The sequence below is a fragment of the Aulonocara sp. 'chitande type north' Nkhata Bay genome, linkage group LG11, assembly GCF_057382095.1.
Source record: "Aulonocara sp. 'chitande type north' Nkhata Bay isolate Kocher_YH1m ecotype deep benthic linkage group LG11, A_spYH_male_GT1.1, whole genome shotgun sequence".
In the NCBI taxonomy this organism is placed as follows: Eukaryota; Metazoa; Chordata; class Actinopteri; order Cichliformes; family Cichlidae; genus Aulonocara; species Aulonocara sp. 'chitande type north' Nkhata Bay.
The window spans coordinates 24,919,046-24,935,577 of record NC_141354.1 but is presented as its reverse complement, the minus strand read 5'-3'; the positions used below and the strand labels follow the sequence as shown (position 1 = coordinate 24,935,577).

Below are 16,532 nucleotides of genomic sequence, written 5' to 3'. Positions count from 1 at the left end.
CTTCATAAAGGTTTTGTATGCCTTTTCAATTACCTGTGTATAATACTCGTTTCAATTATGCAAACCTTTCCCTTCAATTAAATGTTCTTGTAGATATAATCTACTATATTAATGCCTCACAAAACTTTTTGTCACACCATCAGTAAATAAACTTAGTTATCTTAAATTTAAAAAAAAAAAAGTAAAATTACAAGAATGAACTGAATTGAAAAGAAAATACAAATACAGATAAACTAAATATACTACAATAAGGAGCTTAATAGGTAGAAATGTAACCACAAGAAGTACAGGTATTGTGCTATGAGGTGGTGAAAAGTAGTGACTGAGTTATCTTATAGATAGGCTGTATTCTCCATGGAAATAATAATAAGCAGGTGAGAATCGAGTGTGTCTGTACATAACTTGTTTTTGCTCTATTTTTCTGAATATGTTAGCCACCGCTGATTAAAAATTTGTTTCACTTCGTAAAACATGCGAAAAAAGATGAGTATATGCCCCCTGATGTCAGCATTAATCACTAACTGACGTTTTCTTGTTGTTTTTCTACTTTAATAAGTGTATCTATCCTCATAGGAAGAGGCCTAATTGATACCTGACTGACGTAAATGAACGCTGCGAGTCAAGCCGCTCTCGCGCCTCTCTCTATCCGCAAGATTCGACGTGAAGTCACCACGGCAGCGGCGCGCTGTAACGGTCTCCCAGGCAACGCCGCGTGCTGCAGTGACGCCAGCCCGGGTCCCGGCTCGTGGTGAGTGGGGGCGTGACTCGCCACGTTTGCCCCCCCCCCCCCCCTCCCTCCTCGTCCCCCGTCAGTGTGGGCGGGCCCCGCTAAAGAAGAGAACGAGCGAAACACGACACTCCGAGGACGGAGAGAGGCACGGGGGGAGGAGAGAGTGAGCGCCGAGTGGTGCGAGAGTGAGTGGAAGACTGAAAAAGTCCGTGAAGAAAGAGAGGTTCCTTTTTAACGTTAATTTCTGTCAGAGAAGTAAGGCGGGTTCGCGGCGGAGAAATGTCAAACAGCGACGAAGATGCGGTTGAGACGGAGTAAACAGCTACCGGACAGTTAGCGAAAGAAGTTGTTGGAAGAGAAGAGAACGACACTTTTCGCCTGGCTCGAGTCGGGACGGTTGACCGTCTTTCTTGAGCAACTTGAGCAGATTTGAGGCTGCGAGTTACGGGACGAGAGGACCGACGAGGTGCGGGCATAAAGCGAGTCCTACTTGTGAGATAGCTGGTTTAGGACCGCACCGAGAGATAGAGGTTGGGGGGGAGAGAGTGCCCGGCGGCGGCTTAACGAATAGAGAGAGCCGCTGGAGCTGAAGCTGTAAAAGTTTGCCTCGTATCTTCAGCGAGTTCTTGACGAGATTGGAAAGCAGAGCGGGAGGAAGAGGCCGAAAGACTGACTTTTCTTTCCACAAGCAGCTTTGTGGAATTTTCCCAGTTTAGCAAACTTTAGCTGTCCTGCCGAAGAGCTAAAGCGGAAAGAATGAAAACACCTGGAGATACTGGTAAGCTTTCGCCTCTCCCCTTATTACGGTTATTTTATTGTTTCTTTTTTTACTTCCAGAGGCTGTAGTCCGCAAAGCTCCACAGTAACTACCGGCACATAGCTGATTGACTAACAAGGCAAGACAGTTAACCACCCGCTTCCAGCCTGAAAGCCACAAATGAAAACCTGTTGATTTGACTCGTTTCTCACGAGCGGCGCAGCAGCCAGTGGTTTCGCTTGATAAGTAATAGCAATCTGGTCCAGGTTAGTACTGTACTCCAGTTTTAAGAGGAAGTGGTTAAACTACTGTACAGTGGTGAAAGCGACATCCTCCGTGTCACCCAGACAACCTGATTTCTCCATCCAGAAACTTTCAGAGAGCTCAGTAAAAATCCTAGAAGCACAATCTCTACGAGATGATGAGGGAGCAGTGTTCAGGTGATTGGATGAAGGCAGGTATGCTCGTAGCAACGTGATATTAACTCAGTAAGGAGCATTGTCAGGTCTGTCACGGTGTTTGAAGTGAGGAGTGTGTGTGTGTGTGTGTGTGTGTGTTGGGGGGGATTCCCAGCAGTCAGCTGAGGTCTGTATGGGTGTCTGTTTGTCTAATTCCTGAAATGCTTGCATAAGTTTGTTCTTGTTGCTCCCTTTCTCTATTGAAGCCAGTGAATTTTTTTTCTCTGCACAAAAGAGGAAGTGGAAGTACACTCGTGTGCCATCTATGCATTTTATTATTTGAGGACTAGCCATAAAGTGTGTGCCTTAAACTATTCTTTCTCCATTCACAAAGCTACTATTTGTTTCAGCAAAAGTGAAGAGATTTGAGGTTCAAGAGAGAGTGGATAACATCTGAAAGTATATCTCAGTCAATTATACTGCAGTGTTTAGCGTTTTGCACGATTTTTATCTTAGTATTGTTATGCTTAAATCAAAATGCCCGCACCAAATAGACTGAAAAGACAGCAATAACAAGGAACTAGAGCCTGAGTAGTCTCATAACTTACGAATAGTAAGCAAATAATCTGATGCCTTGTCCAAGCTTTAGAAACAAACACTTATTATTAAATAATTTTAATAATAAGCGTGTATCTGCATCTTTAATAAGTGTGCTCTGCTGCCAGAACAATGTGGTGACTTTCTAAGCATTTGGCGTGGGGGCATGTCAAGCAGTGCAGGACACTTCCCACTCGGGACCCCTTCCCCCACCATCAGCCCCTTTACCCTCCACATTCCTACACACACACACACACACACACACGTTCACTCAAAAACACACACTCCCTGCAGCAGCCTGAGTAGGCTGCCGTGACATCACACCACATCCCACCACAAGTAGCCCTTTTATGACAAGGAAATGCATGCTTGTGTGGCAGCAGATAGCCTGAGCCCATGTGGGAAGGCAGTAAAAATTGATTGGGTTTAGGTTATAGGTTTGATGTATGCTGCTTGTGTGTGTTTGTGTTTGCTATCTGTTCAGTAAAAGGTTAACTGTGGCTCTTTTGCATGACATGATCCAAAGCATACACAGACATCCCACCAGTGTTATTTTGCATTTGAGTGCACCGATGGTGAGGCAGTCTGTAAATGACCACTCGTATTTTCTTAATTTCGTTAACATTTTAAGCAAATATCAGTGTTTTGTTTTGTTGGGGTTTTTTTGCTTTAGGAGGTTGGCTGCACATGTAAACATTACTGTTGTGCATGTAGTTAAGGCAAACTGTCTGTGTTACCTTACATAACAGAAGTCTGTGCATTTTACTCCACTTTTTTTTAACCTATATGATAAACAACAGATGTCTTTAAGCTTGAGGAAATAAAAAAAAAAGAATTGGTATTTAAATAGAATAATGTTCCTAAGGTGAAAAATCAAAAGACTACAATTTCTTTTTCATAATAAGCTCAACATTAAGGTTTTGCATTGCTTAAAATTTGAAAAAGTTGTCTGTTCCTCATGATATTCATCACAGATTTCACAAATTTGATTCATACTGCTGCTTAATCATTTCAGCCGTAGTTTATAATTATATGCACGTCATCTCAAAGTCATTATGTAACAGCAAATCTTATCCTATAACAGCACCTTTAAATAGTTGAATTATTGAACTGGCTAATCTGTGCCGCTCTCTTGATCTGTCTGATCTCCTGTTGTTGCTGCCGTTCGTGATCGGCGCTTTAACCCTTAACTCTTTTGTTGGATGTGGAAGGAGCCAACAGCAGTCCGTGGGTAATGTGTGGGATGAAAAATGTAATCATTCATTCCTGGGACTGTTTGATGTGGGATTTATGTCCCATATGATAAGTTCTGCCTCTGTAGAGCTTACGTTCTTTTCTCTCCAGCACTTCCTTTACGCTTTTGTTTTCTACGCCCGCTTTATTAAGCTGAATACATGATAGGATTACTGTTTTGGAAAGTATCCCCATTTAATCATAATCACTGCTGTTTACCTGGTCTTTGTTAGTGCTTGATGTAGTCTGGGGGGATTGGCTGCAAGCATTCCAAGTTTTCTTCAGGTTGCATTAGTCAGCAGTGAGGTGGTATGTACACACATCATTAATCTATCTTTGTGTGGCCCTTGGAGGGTGTGCTAATGATTGATTAAGCTTGGGTGATAAGAGCTTACAGAAACAAAATAATAACTCCCTAATATGTTATCTGCACACTCACCACATAATCTGAACTCTAGCTTTTGTATCTCACCTATTTTCCTCCACTTTTGAGCCACTATCATTCGTTTCCCTCTCTGATGTGATAAGGACTGGTTTGTGTCCTTGTGTGACAGGATTGCATAGTGGGACCCTTGGCTCTGGAGTGGCCATTGTGCGTGTGTGTATGTGTGAGTGGAGTGTGGGACAATGGTGGGAGTGGGGCAGGGCCTGAGAGTGATTGTGTGTGGACTTGTGGGGCTGGAGACCTCTCTTTATGATAATAATGGTGGGGAGCAGCTCATAGTTTGGAGGTGCTTTTGACACACGAAGAGACCGCACTTCAGCATGCCTGTGAAATGTGTGTGTGTGTGTGTGAGAGAGAAAAGTGAAGTAAATTTGGACATTTTGACCTGTTTGTCACCAGTTTTAAATGTGACTGTTTTATTCTTCTCCTTGTTTCCCTGGAGTTTGATATGGCAGGACTGGAGACAAAAGGGCTGTTTGTGACCAATGATTTGAGAGTGGATATTTCGCCATCCCTCCCTGTGTGGGTTCACATGTGTGATTGCTAGCATATGCTTTTCAATCTCAACTACTGTGATGATAAGCACAGCGATTAGCCTTATCTGTGAAAACTCCCTTGCAGTGCTGACCACAGCAAAACCACTACCTCCTACTATCCAGTACAGTTTTACAGTCTGCTTTATGGGACAGAGCCCTACTGTGATCAGGCTCAGGAAGCATACTTTCCAAAGGTGTCGTATCATGGTAATTGTTCATGTGAAAAGGCTTGTAAATCTGCAGAGAATTGACTTTGATTGTGTGAACTTACAACTTCTTAGAAATAGTTTAGAAACTATTAAGTTAAAGTTAGTAAAACAATAGTGGACCAAAATTTTATGCAGCCCTTTATCCCTTTTATTGTACTTTTTATATTTTACATTTATATTTATTATTGAATCTTGCACTAAGGGAGTGGCACTCCAATTTCGTTGTACTCTGTACAATGACAATAAAGGCTATTCTATTCTATTCTAATGTATCTGTGCAGCACAAGAAATGAACAGAAATACATAAAATTTTAAAAAAAAAGAAGTCTTTAGAAAATATAAATAAATAAATAACTTGACCTATATTTTATGCTTTCAAAACTAACTTCAGTAAAATAAAAATAAACTGGAAGTGTCTGCAGTTTCATTCTTTATCTGTGTGGTCAAATTTGTCAACCCAAGAAGAATCAGGAAGCTTTGGTTTGTGTGTTTATTGAGACACCAATGTTACATATATTTTAACACTTACTCTGAACTTCTGACAAATAACACTTCCATTGTAATCCATTTGCCAAAGCTGGGATCGATACCTATTTTCAGGTCCACATGCTCCTTTAGTTCCGAGCAAACACTGAGGTGCCACAGAGAGTTAAATATTCTTTCAAAGTGTGGCTCAAATGTCATCATATGGCAGGAGAAAGATGCAGAAAAGTTGGCAAAACCTCAGCCCACAAAACGTGTAAACGGACCCATCCATAACATGAGGCTAGTCATTAAATATGCCACTTCATGGTTGGCGTATTTCTCTCTGTATGAAAAAGTGTTCATCCCAAGCTTAATGTATTGCTTATATTGCTTGTTTTACAATCAGTAATAGGTTGATTTTCTAAGCAAGATGTTTCTAATGCACTTGCAGCTTCTTCTGTGTCACACTCTTTTTTTTATTGTAAAAGTTTTAATATCATGCTTTGTAGTTGACAAATGACTTCTGGTGTGTGTGTGCTGCGTGCGCGGGGGTGGGGTGGGGGGGTCGTCTTCAAATGTCTGTATTTAGCCAGGAATTTCACCAAAGGGAACAATGTGCTCAGCCAGTCGACACTAATGGACCTCCCCATCATTAGTCCTGTGCCGCCCTTGACCAGGGAGACCAGAGAGAGACAGCAGCCAACAAGGCTGCATTACCCTTGATAGTTCGAACGCCTCTGACCGCTGTCCAGCACCGCTCTCAGCACATTCACCCCCGTGCCCACCCACCCCCGCCTCAGAGACCCACACATTAACCTCACATCTGACCATCTAGTCCTGTAGTGTGCGGAGGAGGACAGAGCGAATTCACAAAGGCACTACATACCCTGGGCACCATTTGTTTCAGATCTTATGTTTGGGTATGCAGTTAAATGTATTTTTAAGTGCTTGCATAAAGTGGGCTTAATTTAATCAAGCATAAAACACATTTTTTGTTTATCAAACAGTCAGAAATCACAAGAAGATCCATAGATATCTTTTAAGATAGGTAACACAGTGTTTTTGCCTTGAGATTATATATACCAATCACTTACGTGCTTTGTCAGCGCCCCCACCCAAAAGACCCATTTTGAACCAGGAGAAAACCCAAAACAGTTTATTTTATTGTACAGATTCTTACAGATTACACTTTCTGTGCAGTATTTTACCCCTGTGAATTTTTTACACCCTCCTCAAGTGCACCTTTATAAATATGGTAATCTAGTATTCTAATATTTCATATCTTTTGTAAGTGTTGCTATTTTGTTTTAGTGGTACAATAAAAAGAAAACTTCTTGCATCTTGGTTTCACTCTTAAAGAACTTTTAAGTTTATATAGAAAACCCCTGCAACTTAAGTAAGCGTGTCTTCAGGCCGTGTGCGTTTGTCTGCAGTAGCAATCTGAGCCTAGTTTTACTACGAGATCACTGGCTGGGGTCACTGTATGACCCTGGTATTGGCTTTATTGGTTATTGGTCAGAGGTGGTAATGGGGTGGGTCTGCATGTCTGAATGGGATGAACTGTTGACAGATAAGTGTAACACTTTTGAAGAACATGTGTGTAACATACACAAACACTCGTACTCGCTGCTGCTTTTTATCGGAATTCTTGGACCTCCCACATTCCTGCTTAGAAGGTTAATAGTTGCCGGCTGTGTTGCATTACACATGAGGGGAAAACACAACACTTACTATCTCTTCAAGCTTCTCCTGAACACAGTGATGATGATGTAGAGATATTTTCAGTGCCTCATAAGGATACTATGTGTCTGTTATTCTATGAGAGTAGTTGTACTCTATTTTAAAGCTAGCTGCAGATCCACATACACACAGACAAGGGTCCCTTTTCAAATGGGTATCAAAATACATGTTGAGAATGCAGAGGGGTGTGTTGGTGTGCATGGGTTGACCTGCACTGTTCAGCAGCTGCCTGCGTTTGTGCATGCATGTGCATTGTAATGTAATACGGGGAGTTTACGGAGCTGTGGAGTTGACTCGGTGCGAGGTACAGAATGGCATGTTGTTGTAGAAGAATATGAAGTGTGTACATGAAGGTTTCTGGATGGCCAGCTCAGTAAAGGTATTACTTGTTGAACAAAGCTTGTACAGCGGCACTTGTGGGTGTATGTAACGGCTTTTTGGTGACGGCGGCGCCACTGAAACTGAGCCGAGTCTGATGCCATACACACACACACACACACACACGCCTGTGTGAAAACCAGGTAACTCTATTCCTCTGATCCTTCCAGATGAGAGGTTTTATTTTGGATCCTCACGATACAATGACCTGTCCTTTAAGTTTGAGCCTGTCTTGTCACCTCTCCACTAGTTGGAGTATAATCAGGGTGTAAGGTGTCAACACTGTGACAGCACTTAGTCAGTTAGCTACCTCTTCCTTCATCCATTATCTCCTCTAACCACACCACAACTGCCTGGCCTGCTGCACACATATATTAACACAGAGTAGTTTGTTGCAATCCTCTGTTGACAGAGCTGCACCCATTGGTTGCTGTTTTTGTTGGGCTCGGCCTCAGGGGTGTTGTAATCTATACTGGTAATCTAGATTAACCCCAATAACAGTGGTTCTGCTGGGGGCATCTTGGCATAAAGGGGTCAGCGCACAATGTGGCTGCTAATTTTCATACCAAGCGGGTTCATAACAACAGGACAGCTTTAAAACAATCAGAACTATGTGGAATTCATGCAGTATGTGGGTCTTGCATGTAAGGTGAATGTGTTTATTCAAACAGTTATGTATGTGTTCAGCAACTGTTAGCTGTATGGTAAAGTATGTTTAATAATATGCTGTTTTTTAACCTCTGTTTTTCATCATGTAGAATAATGGCAATTTGTAGGTCTAGACTGCATCTGACATATGTGCGAGAACTCGGCCTTTTTAGCGTTTCAGTCACAGAAGCATAAAAAGTGATATATCTGGCAACAGTTGAACTCTAGAGGTGTGTGTGTTTGTGTGCCATCTTCACAGATGCATTGAAGCCCATTTTCTAAATCTAAGTACTACTGCAGAACTGTACTGTGCTTGTTCATATGGCTGTCATCCCGTCTTATTATACATCTTGCTTGTTTTCAACTTCCCATCATGCAGAGAGAGAGAGAGAGGAAGAGTTAGTACCGGCGACATTGTGACATCTTAGAAGTAACAGGTAGCTGATACTTCTAAGCTGGTGTTATACATTAATAAAATAACCAACTAGTATTTTTGGTTCTGACTAGTCTAGCCCTCTGTCCACACCCCCTTTGGGATTGGACACTAAACAGTTTTCTAACCTGCTGATGCAGTCTCCCACCTTAGTACCTGCACATATGTCATGTCATTATAGCTATAAAATGAGTTCGACAAAACCTTTAACTGCCCCTAGTTCTTGTCAATACCCTGATCTTAAAACCCTAAGTCATCATCAGTGATAACCACACCCCTAGCCCCATCCCCAACCTTTAGAGAAGAGTATAAATAAAGAAGAGAATAAAGGACTTTTTTTTTAAAAGGAATTAGTATAAATAATTTTTGATGCATGCCATTTAGACTGTTCCTTTTGTTTCCTGATTTTAAAGACTTTTTTTTTTTTATCAGCTTTCTGAAGCCAAAAAAATATTTTAACAGCAGAGGGTTGAAATCATCAACCTGTCATATCCGACTGTCCCTGCGTGAGAACAGTGCCAAGTAACTGTCTGGTGTATTCACAGTGAGGAAGTGGGCACCATGGTTCCTGCCTCCTGCACGCTCTAACCAGGCAGCAACTTTGCCCAAACCAGAGTATTTCCAGTAGTGAGAAAGTACCTCGTGCTGTGCACGACATTTGAGAAAGAGCAGTTTTCCACAATGTCTTGGCCTGATTCTAATGTGTGAAAAAGCTTGTGTGTAAGTGTGGCACCGACCGGACTGTACCACTGTCCTCTGATTCAGGGAGGTGCTGAGTAGAGCTCCTAACCCCTCTCTAACCTCTTAAGTCCAGTGCAGTCAGCAGACACTCCCTGCAGAAAGGCAGCAGTGTTTGAATAGTTCCCCTGGCTATTTTTATCTGGGAATCTGCCTCTGTGCTGGACCCAGGGAGCAGGGGTAGAGGGCAAATATCTGATCTAATTCTGGATGATGGGAAGTCACCAAAAGGACTTCTGTGCCACTTGCAGTGCTGATGCTGTGTGTGTGTGTGTGTGTGTGTGTGTGTGTGTGTGTGTGTGTGTGTGTGTGTGTGTGTGTGTGTGTGTGTGTGTGTGTGTGTGTGTGCCTGTTTGGTTGGCTGTCAGCCGGGTTTTGAAATGCTGTCTGGCGCCAAGTTAAACTTTCTCTCTTGTCACCCTCCTCCTCCTCCTCCTCTACCAACCAACCTTTCCCTTCCCCCTTCCTCCCTCTTTTTTCCTCGCTTCTCCTTCCTTCCCTTCACCCCATGTAAGGAATGCAAGATCACATTTAGAGTTTTCTTTTCAACCAGTCTTTCCTCTTTCTCCTGTCTGTCTATTTGCTCTGCTGGCTCTCTCTGTCTGTCTTCCTCCATGTTCAGACCTGTTCTGCTTTGTACGTCAGAGCTTATTTTGCACTTTGAGCCAACTCATCATAGAGTAAGCATGTGAGCGGGAAAGTTATGTGTATTTTGACAGCAGTAGTTTAACCGTAGGTAAACATTGTGCATTTGAATGGAATAAAAACTGCTCTTAATAGAAAGATTTCCTCTGTGTGAGCATTGTTAATTATATTTCAGATTTAAAATCTCCTCTTTTAACCCTCTCGAGGCAGGCGTTGCCGATTTGCAACAGTTAAAAATGAACTACCTGATTACCCCACATACATATTTTATGAGTTTTTTTTTACTCAGAAGTACCACTGCAGGACTTGGTTGTGCATTAGCAACAAAAAGTTTAATTTGAGTCTGAGAGGGTTAACACTGTGAGCACAGGCAAATAGTTCACATTAGCTTTTTGCAGGTGTGTACATGCAAACACCCCATAATTGCTAGGCAAATGTATCCGGTAATAGTAGCAAGATCTTTTTGTGGCACGAGGCTATTGTCTATCTTTTATCAGCAGTTTCTGTTTAATCTGATGTTGTCTTTTAGACAACTTTCTCTTATGGACAAGATTTAGAAACACAATGATTCACTGTATCAGACAAAAATTAGACCCATTAATGCTAATATACCCTAAATCAAAGGACTGCTGCTGAATCCCACTCTTTAGCCTGACTTCTGACTTTTCAGCCAGATGGGGTCACTCTGTAAAGTGTGTGTATGTCCAGGAGAGAGAGAGAAAGAGAATGTTTTCATTTCGAACAGACACACATGCACATGTCCCTGTAGGGGAGTAAAACCTTTTTAGGCATCGATTGACCCTCCCATCCCACCATCCTTTCTTCCCTCTCACTTTCATTTCTGTGTCACCAATCCATGGGTTAATACCCCAGTGGCAGCTCCACTTCCATTAGCTTTCTCCTCCTCTCTCCTGCTTCATGTCATCCTACACTGTCTCTTTTTCTTTCACTGGACACCACTGATTTACCAGATAAGTAGATACAGCTCAGCTGTCTGCCAACATGGCTCGTGTAATATATAAAAACTGTCTGTCACGGTCAAAATGTATCTGAAATAGGTTGTGACTAATGTTCACCTTCATGAATCAGCCTGAAAATTCAAAGAAGGAGCTCAAAGTCAAGTCCAAGTTAAACACATATGTTGTACACATAAACACACGCACAGTACTGAATTTCTCCCAAGATGTGTGAGCAGAATAAAATGTGTTGGATTTTGCTCTCGGCTGGAGAGAAATCGGACTTTTTTTGCCCACCTTCTTAAATGTTCATGAGACTTCCTCGCTGCAGGACGCTGGCTTTTTCTGGGCTCTCCAGGTGTGTGTTTTGTGTGTCTGGTCCTCCGCCTGTGTATCTGTGTAGGCCAGCCTAAAAGAAACTGAATAATACATTGGATCATTGGAAAGGTATTTATAGGAAAGCAGAATGATAAAACTTTAATGATGGAGATGACCATCAGTGCTACACACACACACACACACACACACACACACACACACACACACACACACACACACACACACACAGAGTCATCACACATTTCCCAGGGGGTTTGTCCATAAGTGTGCGCTAGCCAGTCTTGTATGGCCTACCACTCTCCACTCTTTAAGCGACCCAAACATACACTCAAACTTTTTAGATAGTTGCGCTGTTGGTTAGTTGACATTTGAGTGAATTATTAATGCTGGAGAAACATCACAGTTACTCAAGAACAGTGATTTTTTTTTTTTTTAATTCCAATTTATATAATTTTAACAGCACTGTTGTGCAAGACAGCCACTTGGAAAACCTTATTTTTATTAACATTAAGCTGCACTGCTGAGCAGACACGTGCATGTGACTGCCTCTTGACCATGCAGGTATGCTCTTATAGACTTAGCATTGACCTGAGAAGTGAGGTGCACATTCTCTACTTTACAGAGGTTTATGCTACATCAGTTTTTCAGTTACCTTGTAGTTAGTGTTGTCTAGTATGACCAGAAATATGTATAACTATGTATATATTTTTTCACACTCTGGGGTTTGACACTATATTATTTTTTGCTTAAGTGAGTCTTTATAAATGTTTACAGTGGCTGATTCCTATGTCAAGAGTATATAGAATATACTATATATGGAGAAAGATTTTTAATATTTTAATCCATTCATCCATATTCTTAACTGCTTACCATGTCAGGATCACGGGAGAGGGCTTGAAATTATCCTAGCTGTCATTGGGTAAGAGTCAATGCACGCCCTGAACAGGTCACTAGTCTGTCATAAGGCTAAAGGTGCCAATATACCCTCTGCAGTTGTCGCTTTGCTCACTGCCACTCTGTCATCATACAGATGCAGTCATTTATGCCTGCTGTTAAGGTGGAAGAAGCTGCTTCTGGGATTAAAAGACAAAAGAATAAGGAGGAGCTTCCTGCTGTGAGCGCCCTTCACAGAAGCGGTCTCATTTTTAAAACTTGTGAACAGCAGACACAGCTACTTTCTCAGTTACAAGTTCTTTTAGAGCTGCTCTGGTTGCTTTTCTTCATCCGCATTTTGTAGAGTCCCTTGTTCTTATCATATTGTTATACTACCTGGTTAGTTAGGATTATGTGTGCCATAATGTTCATCCCGTTGAAGAGAATTAGCTGAGGAATTTTATAAGTTTTAAATAATACTCTTTTGATACTTTTCACTGCTCTGCTGGTGGCCAGTACATTTAACTGCCTTGACAAAACCACAACAAGCATTTTGTCTATTCATGAGTATAGAGTTTAAATAATGATTGCCTAATGCAATTTTTATCTTTAATTTACAAATATCCAGAAGGATTGAAATGTTTAAATATGATTCCTTTGGTATATACTGCAAAATAGTTAGTATTTCATTCGTACAAATCTTAATTGAGTAATAATCTATTATTTAACAATACCAAAGTTGGATTTTTAGTTGAGGAAATGGTTCTGAGACTTAAATTTGTGGTTAACTGTTAAGCAGCAGGCTCAGCTCTCACTGTATTCTGTGTGTGCTGCAGCACCTCCATACAGTAGTCCTGCCCTAGGTCACAATAGTTTTATGCACGTCCATTTTTAGCATCAGATGTGGCCCAGGGAAATTACGTAACAGGCATGCAGTTGCATGCGGGTGGGCGTACACACATACTATACTAATACTGTACATATACGCAGTGATTGTTGGTTTAGCAGATTAAAGGTTTTGAGAACAGTGAGCTAGATCCCCTGACTAGTCACAGGATGAGAGGGAAAATGAAAGTAGGGAAGAATGAATCAAAAGCAGCAGAGGGATTTTTAAAGCTTCAAAGAATGCAGTAAAAGGCAGTGAGCTAAACAGGGGCTACCACAGGTGTGAAGATAGATAATAATGTGGGCTAAAGGTGCTTCATCTTCAGTAAGAGATCATTAAGAGAATGATGTGGGAATTCAAGCAAGCTACATGTGTGACTAATTAAAAGCTAATCTACCTTCAAGTGTTGGGACCTTAGTTATTGGCCATATCACATTAATAACAGTAATAACTTGAGCAATGGCAACATAAATCTTGAGCAGCAAATCAATGTTGTGGATGTAGACAAGCAGATTTTATTTGCATATTCTCAGTAACATTTCATGTCTGGTTTGCAGCTGCTAGCATGTGCATTTGTGGTAAATAGTAATGCTTTGTATACATGTTGCCTTGGAAACAAGACCTAAGTGCAGCATCAACAGCTTGCTGAGAGATGCCAATCAAAATATTACACTCATGACTGCAGGCTAGAGAAAGACCGTAGAAAATGAATTAGAGGTGCTGTTACTGTAAATTAAGTGAACTGCTTTTACCCATACTCACACTAGGGTCTTTGTAGTCTCATACATTTTCTCCAGCTAGCCCCCAGCAAGTATCCTCACCGTGAGTGTAGGCGTCATGTTAGTAGGTTTATTGTGTTTGTCTGGCCCAGGAATTAGCCAGGGTCTGTGCTAAGGTACACTCTTTCCCTTAGGTTAGTTGTGAGTGGAGGCAGAGTGCAGAGGTGTGTGTGGGAACGTGGGATCCGTGCATGCGTGTGACTCACTGATGTCGGTGTTTTGAAGTAAACTTGTTTGCAGGAATGAACCGATTGTGAATTTCTTGGTTGTTACAGATTTGTCTAATAGCCTTAATGATACAAGAACAATAATAATAATAATAATAATAATAATAATAATAATAATAATAATAATAATAATAATAATACACTTTATTTGTGTAATGTAATTACACAATATTTCACAGACCACAATTAATTAATGATAATAAAAAATACAATACACTCGTATAAAATATAAAGATTTAAAACCTGAACAAACAGCATGATTAATATAAGAGGTAGAATAAACAACTAGAATGACAAGAAAGAAAGAAAGAAAGAAAGACTGGATGGATGGATGAAAGGATGAAAACAGATTAACTGTAAGATTTTTTTCTGTAAATTTAAATTCTGATGAGTGATTTGAAAGTAGATGATTTTGCTAAACTGATTTGTTTTCTCTTTGCTTATGTTCATTTTGTTTTTATTTTCATTTTTCAAAAGATTATTTTTTCATACTTGAAAATGCTGTTTTTCAACATTTCGCCAGAGCAGAAGTCATATGACACAATAGAAAAATATCAGCCATGGACATTGTTAAATACCATCTATTTTCAAAATTGGTTAATACTAATATTTGGCTATTAATTTGTGAAAGTTTCAGTTTTTCTAGATTTGGGTCATAGACAGTATAAAAGATGGATGCAGTGACCGCGATGTCACCCATTGGTTTGTGAAGTCCTCTTTTGAAGCCTTTGAGATGAGCTTTTCTGCCTGGATGTGAACAGGAAAGTTTGACTATAAAATCGCTTTTTCATTGGCTAATGACTTATGATTGATCCTCAACCAGTGAGCAAGATACTAATCCGTCTTTTTGACACATGGGGTGACCATAGATAGATTTAAGTTTTTATTCTGTATGAATGAGCCACTGCTGAGTGACTTCTGGTCCTACAGAGGTTTATGGGCCTTCTGTAGGACCACAAATCTTTTTGCTACCACAGCTGTTGCCATCTGGTGGCCTTCGGAACGAATGTTGCTTTAAGCACTTCGTTAGTTTCATTTTCCCATCCAGAAAGCTACATCTGTGTTTTTTAGTGTCTATGGTTCAGGTCCAATTGATGTAAAGTTTGTCATCAGATGGTGACTATCAATATTTTGCCCCAGTATGGGATTATTTGCTTCAAGTTGACTTGTGACTTGTGCAGCTGTTTTCAGGTGTCACATATAAAGCGATTCACTCATCACGCATCACTCTGTAGCTTATGGCTGCTCACCAGCAAAAATTGCAGGCTCGTGTGGTTGAGATATCCCTCTAAACTTTTTACTAGCTTTTAAACTATTGCAGTTATTTCCCTCCGGTTATTCATATTTTATAACACAGAGACTGTGTAAATACATTGAGTTTGGTCTGTTGTATGCTGTGGAGGTGTAACCAGAAGCCAGTGCAGCTGTCGCTTCATGGGAAACCCCCAGTGCCACCTTACAGCCTGGATGGATGATCAGAGCCATTTGAGCGCTCAGGACAATAGATTTCATGTATGCCATTGGTACAATATGTGAATTCAGGTCTGGGTGCGTGACATGTAACTGAGAGGTATCACCACTGTATGCTCACACTCTCATCCCTACACCCACACACACGCCACATACAAGCACAAACAGGGAGATTGCGCCTCATGTTATGAGTCCTACCGAGCGGAGGTAATCGGTGTGTGTACACTCAGCTCTTACATAACAGTATACTAACTGACGGGAGAAAGTTCATCGTGCTCTCTTTCTCTCTTCCAATCAGTCTTTTATCTCTGTGAACTTCCTTCCCCATCGCTCATTCATTTCTCGTTTTTCACTTCCTTCCTCTTATAGTCTTCTTTCTGTGTCTCCTCACACCTGTGATTTTTTTTAAATTTGCAGTTTGCCAAGAAAAAAAAGTACAAATCTTGAAACATCCACTAATAAGTATATCTATTGTAGCTGGTTTTCACATCACCAGTGTATGAAGTGGGTAAGCTCACTGTTGATAAATATTTATAACAATTTTTCTGGCGGAAGAAGAACATTTACTTTATTATGTATGAATAACATGCGACTTTATCATGCTGTCCAGACCCGGTCCTTGTTCTAACACCCACTTTCTGCTGTCATTCTGGCTCGTATTTGTGTTAAAGCTTTTAATAAATGTTCCTTCGAATGACTTTCCTGTCCCCGTGTAACCTGTCAACAAGTTGTAAATTAGAGAGCAGGAGCAGCAAACAAAACTACTTTGAGTAAATGGTAACTGACATGGAATTGTTTTCAATTAATTCACCCCACATATCCCAGTTCTAAATACACCATCCAGTTAGCAATAATTTTATTTGCATTGTATCAGCTGCCTTGCTGGATGATAAGCTATCAGCTAAATCAAGATTTCTTGTGTTGATAATATTATAATGTGGAATCCAAGCAGCTTCTAAACAACACCAGGATAGAGGGTTTAGTGTCAGGATTAGATGTTTACTTCAGTGCATTTAGAGAGAGAAGAGCACTTGATTAAATTAGTGTAGG

At 40.8% G+C, this 16,532-nt stretch overlaps 1 protein-coding gene across 1 annotated transcript in view; it reads left to right on the top strand.

Annotated features, from left to right (window-relative positions):
* Positions 1 to 755: 755 nt before the first annotated feature.
* Positions 756 to 16,532, top strand: part of erfl3 (Ets2 repressor factor like 3) — a 69,396-nt gene continuing 53,619 nt past the window's right edge. The window contains exon 1 of the mRNA XM_086311315.1: positions 756 to 1,508. Within this exon, the coding sequence (XP_086167441.1) occupies positions 1,487 to 1,508 (22 nt within the window). The 5' untranslated portion in view covers positions 756 to 1,486. The remainder of the gene's footprint in view (positions 1,509 to 16,532) is intronic.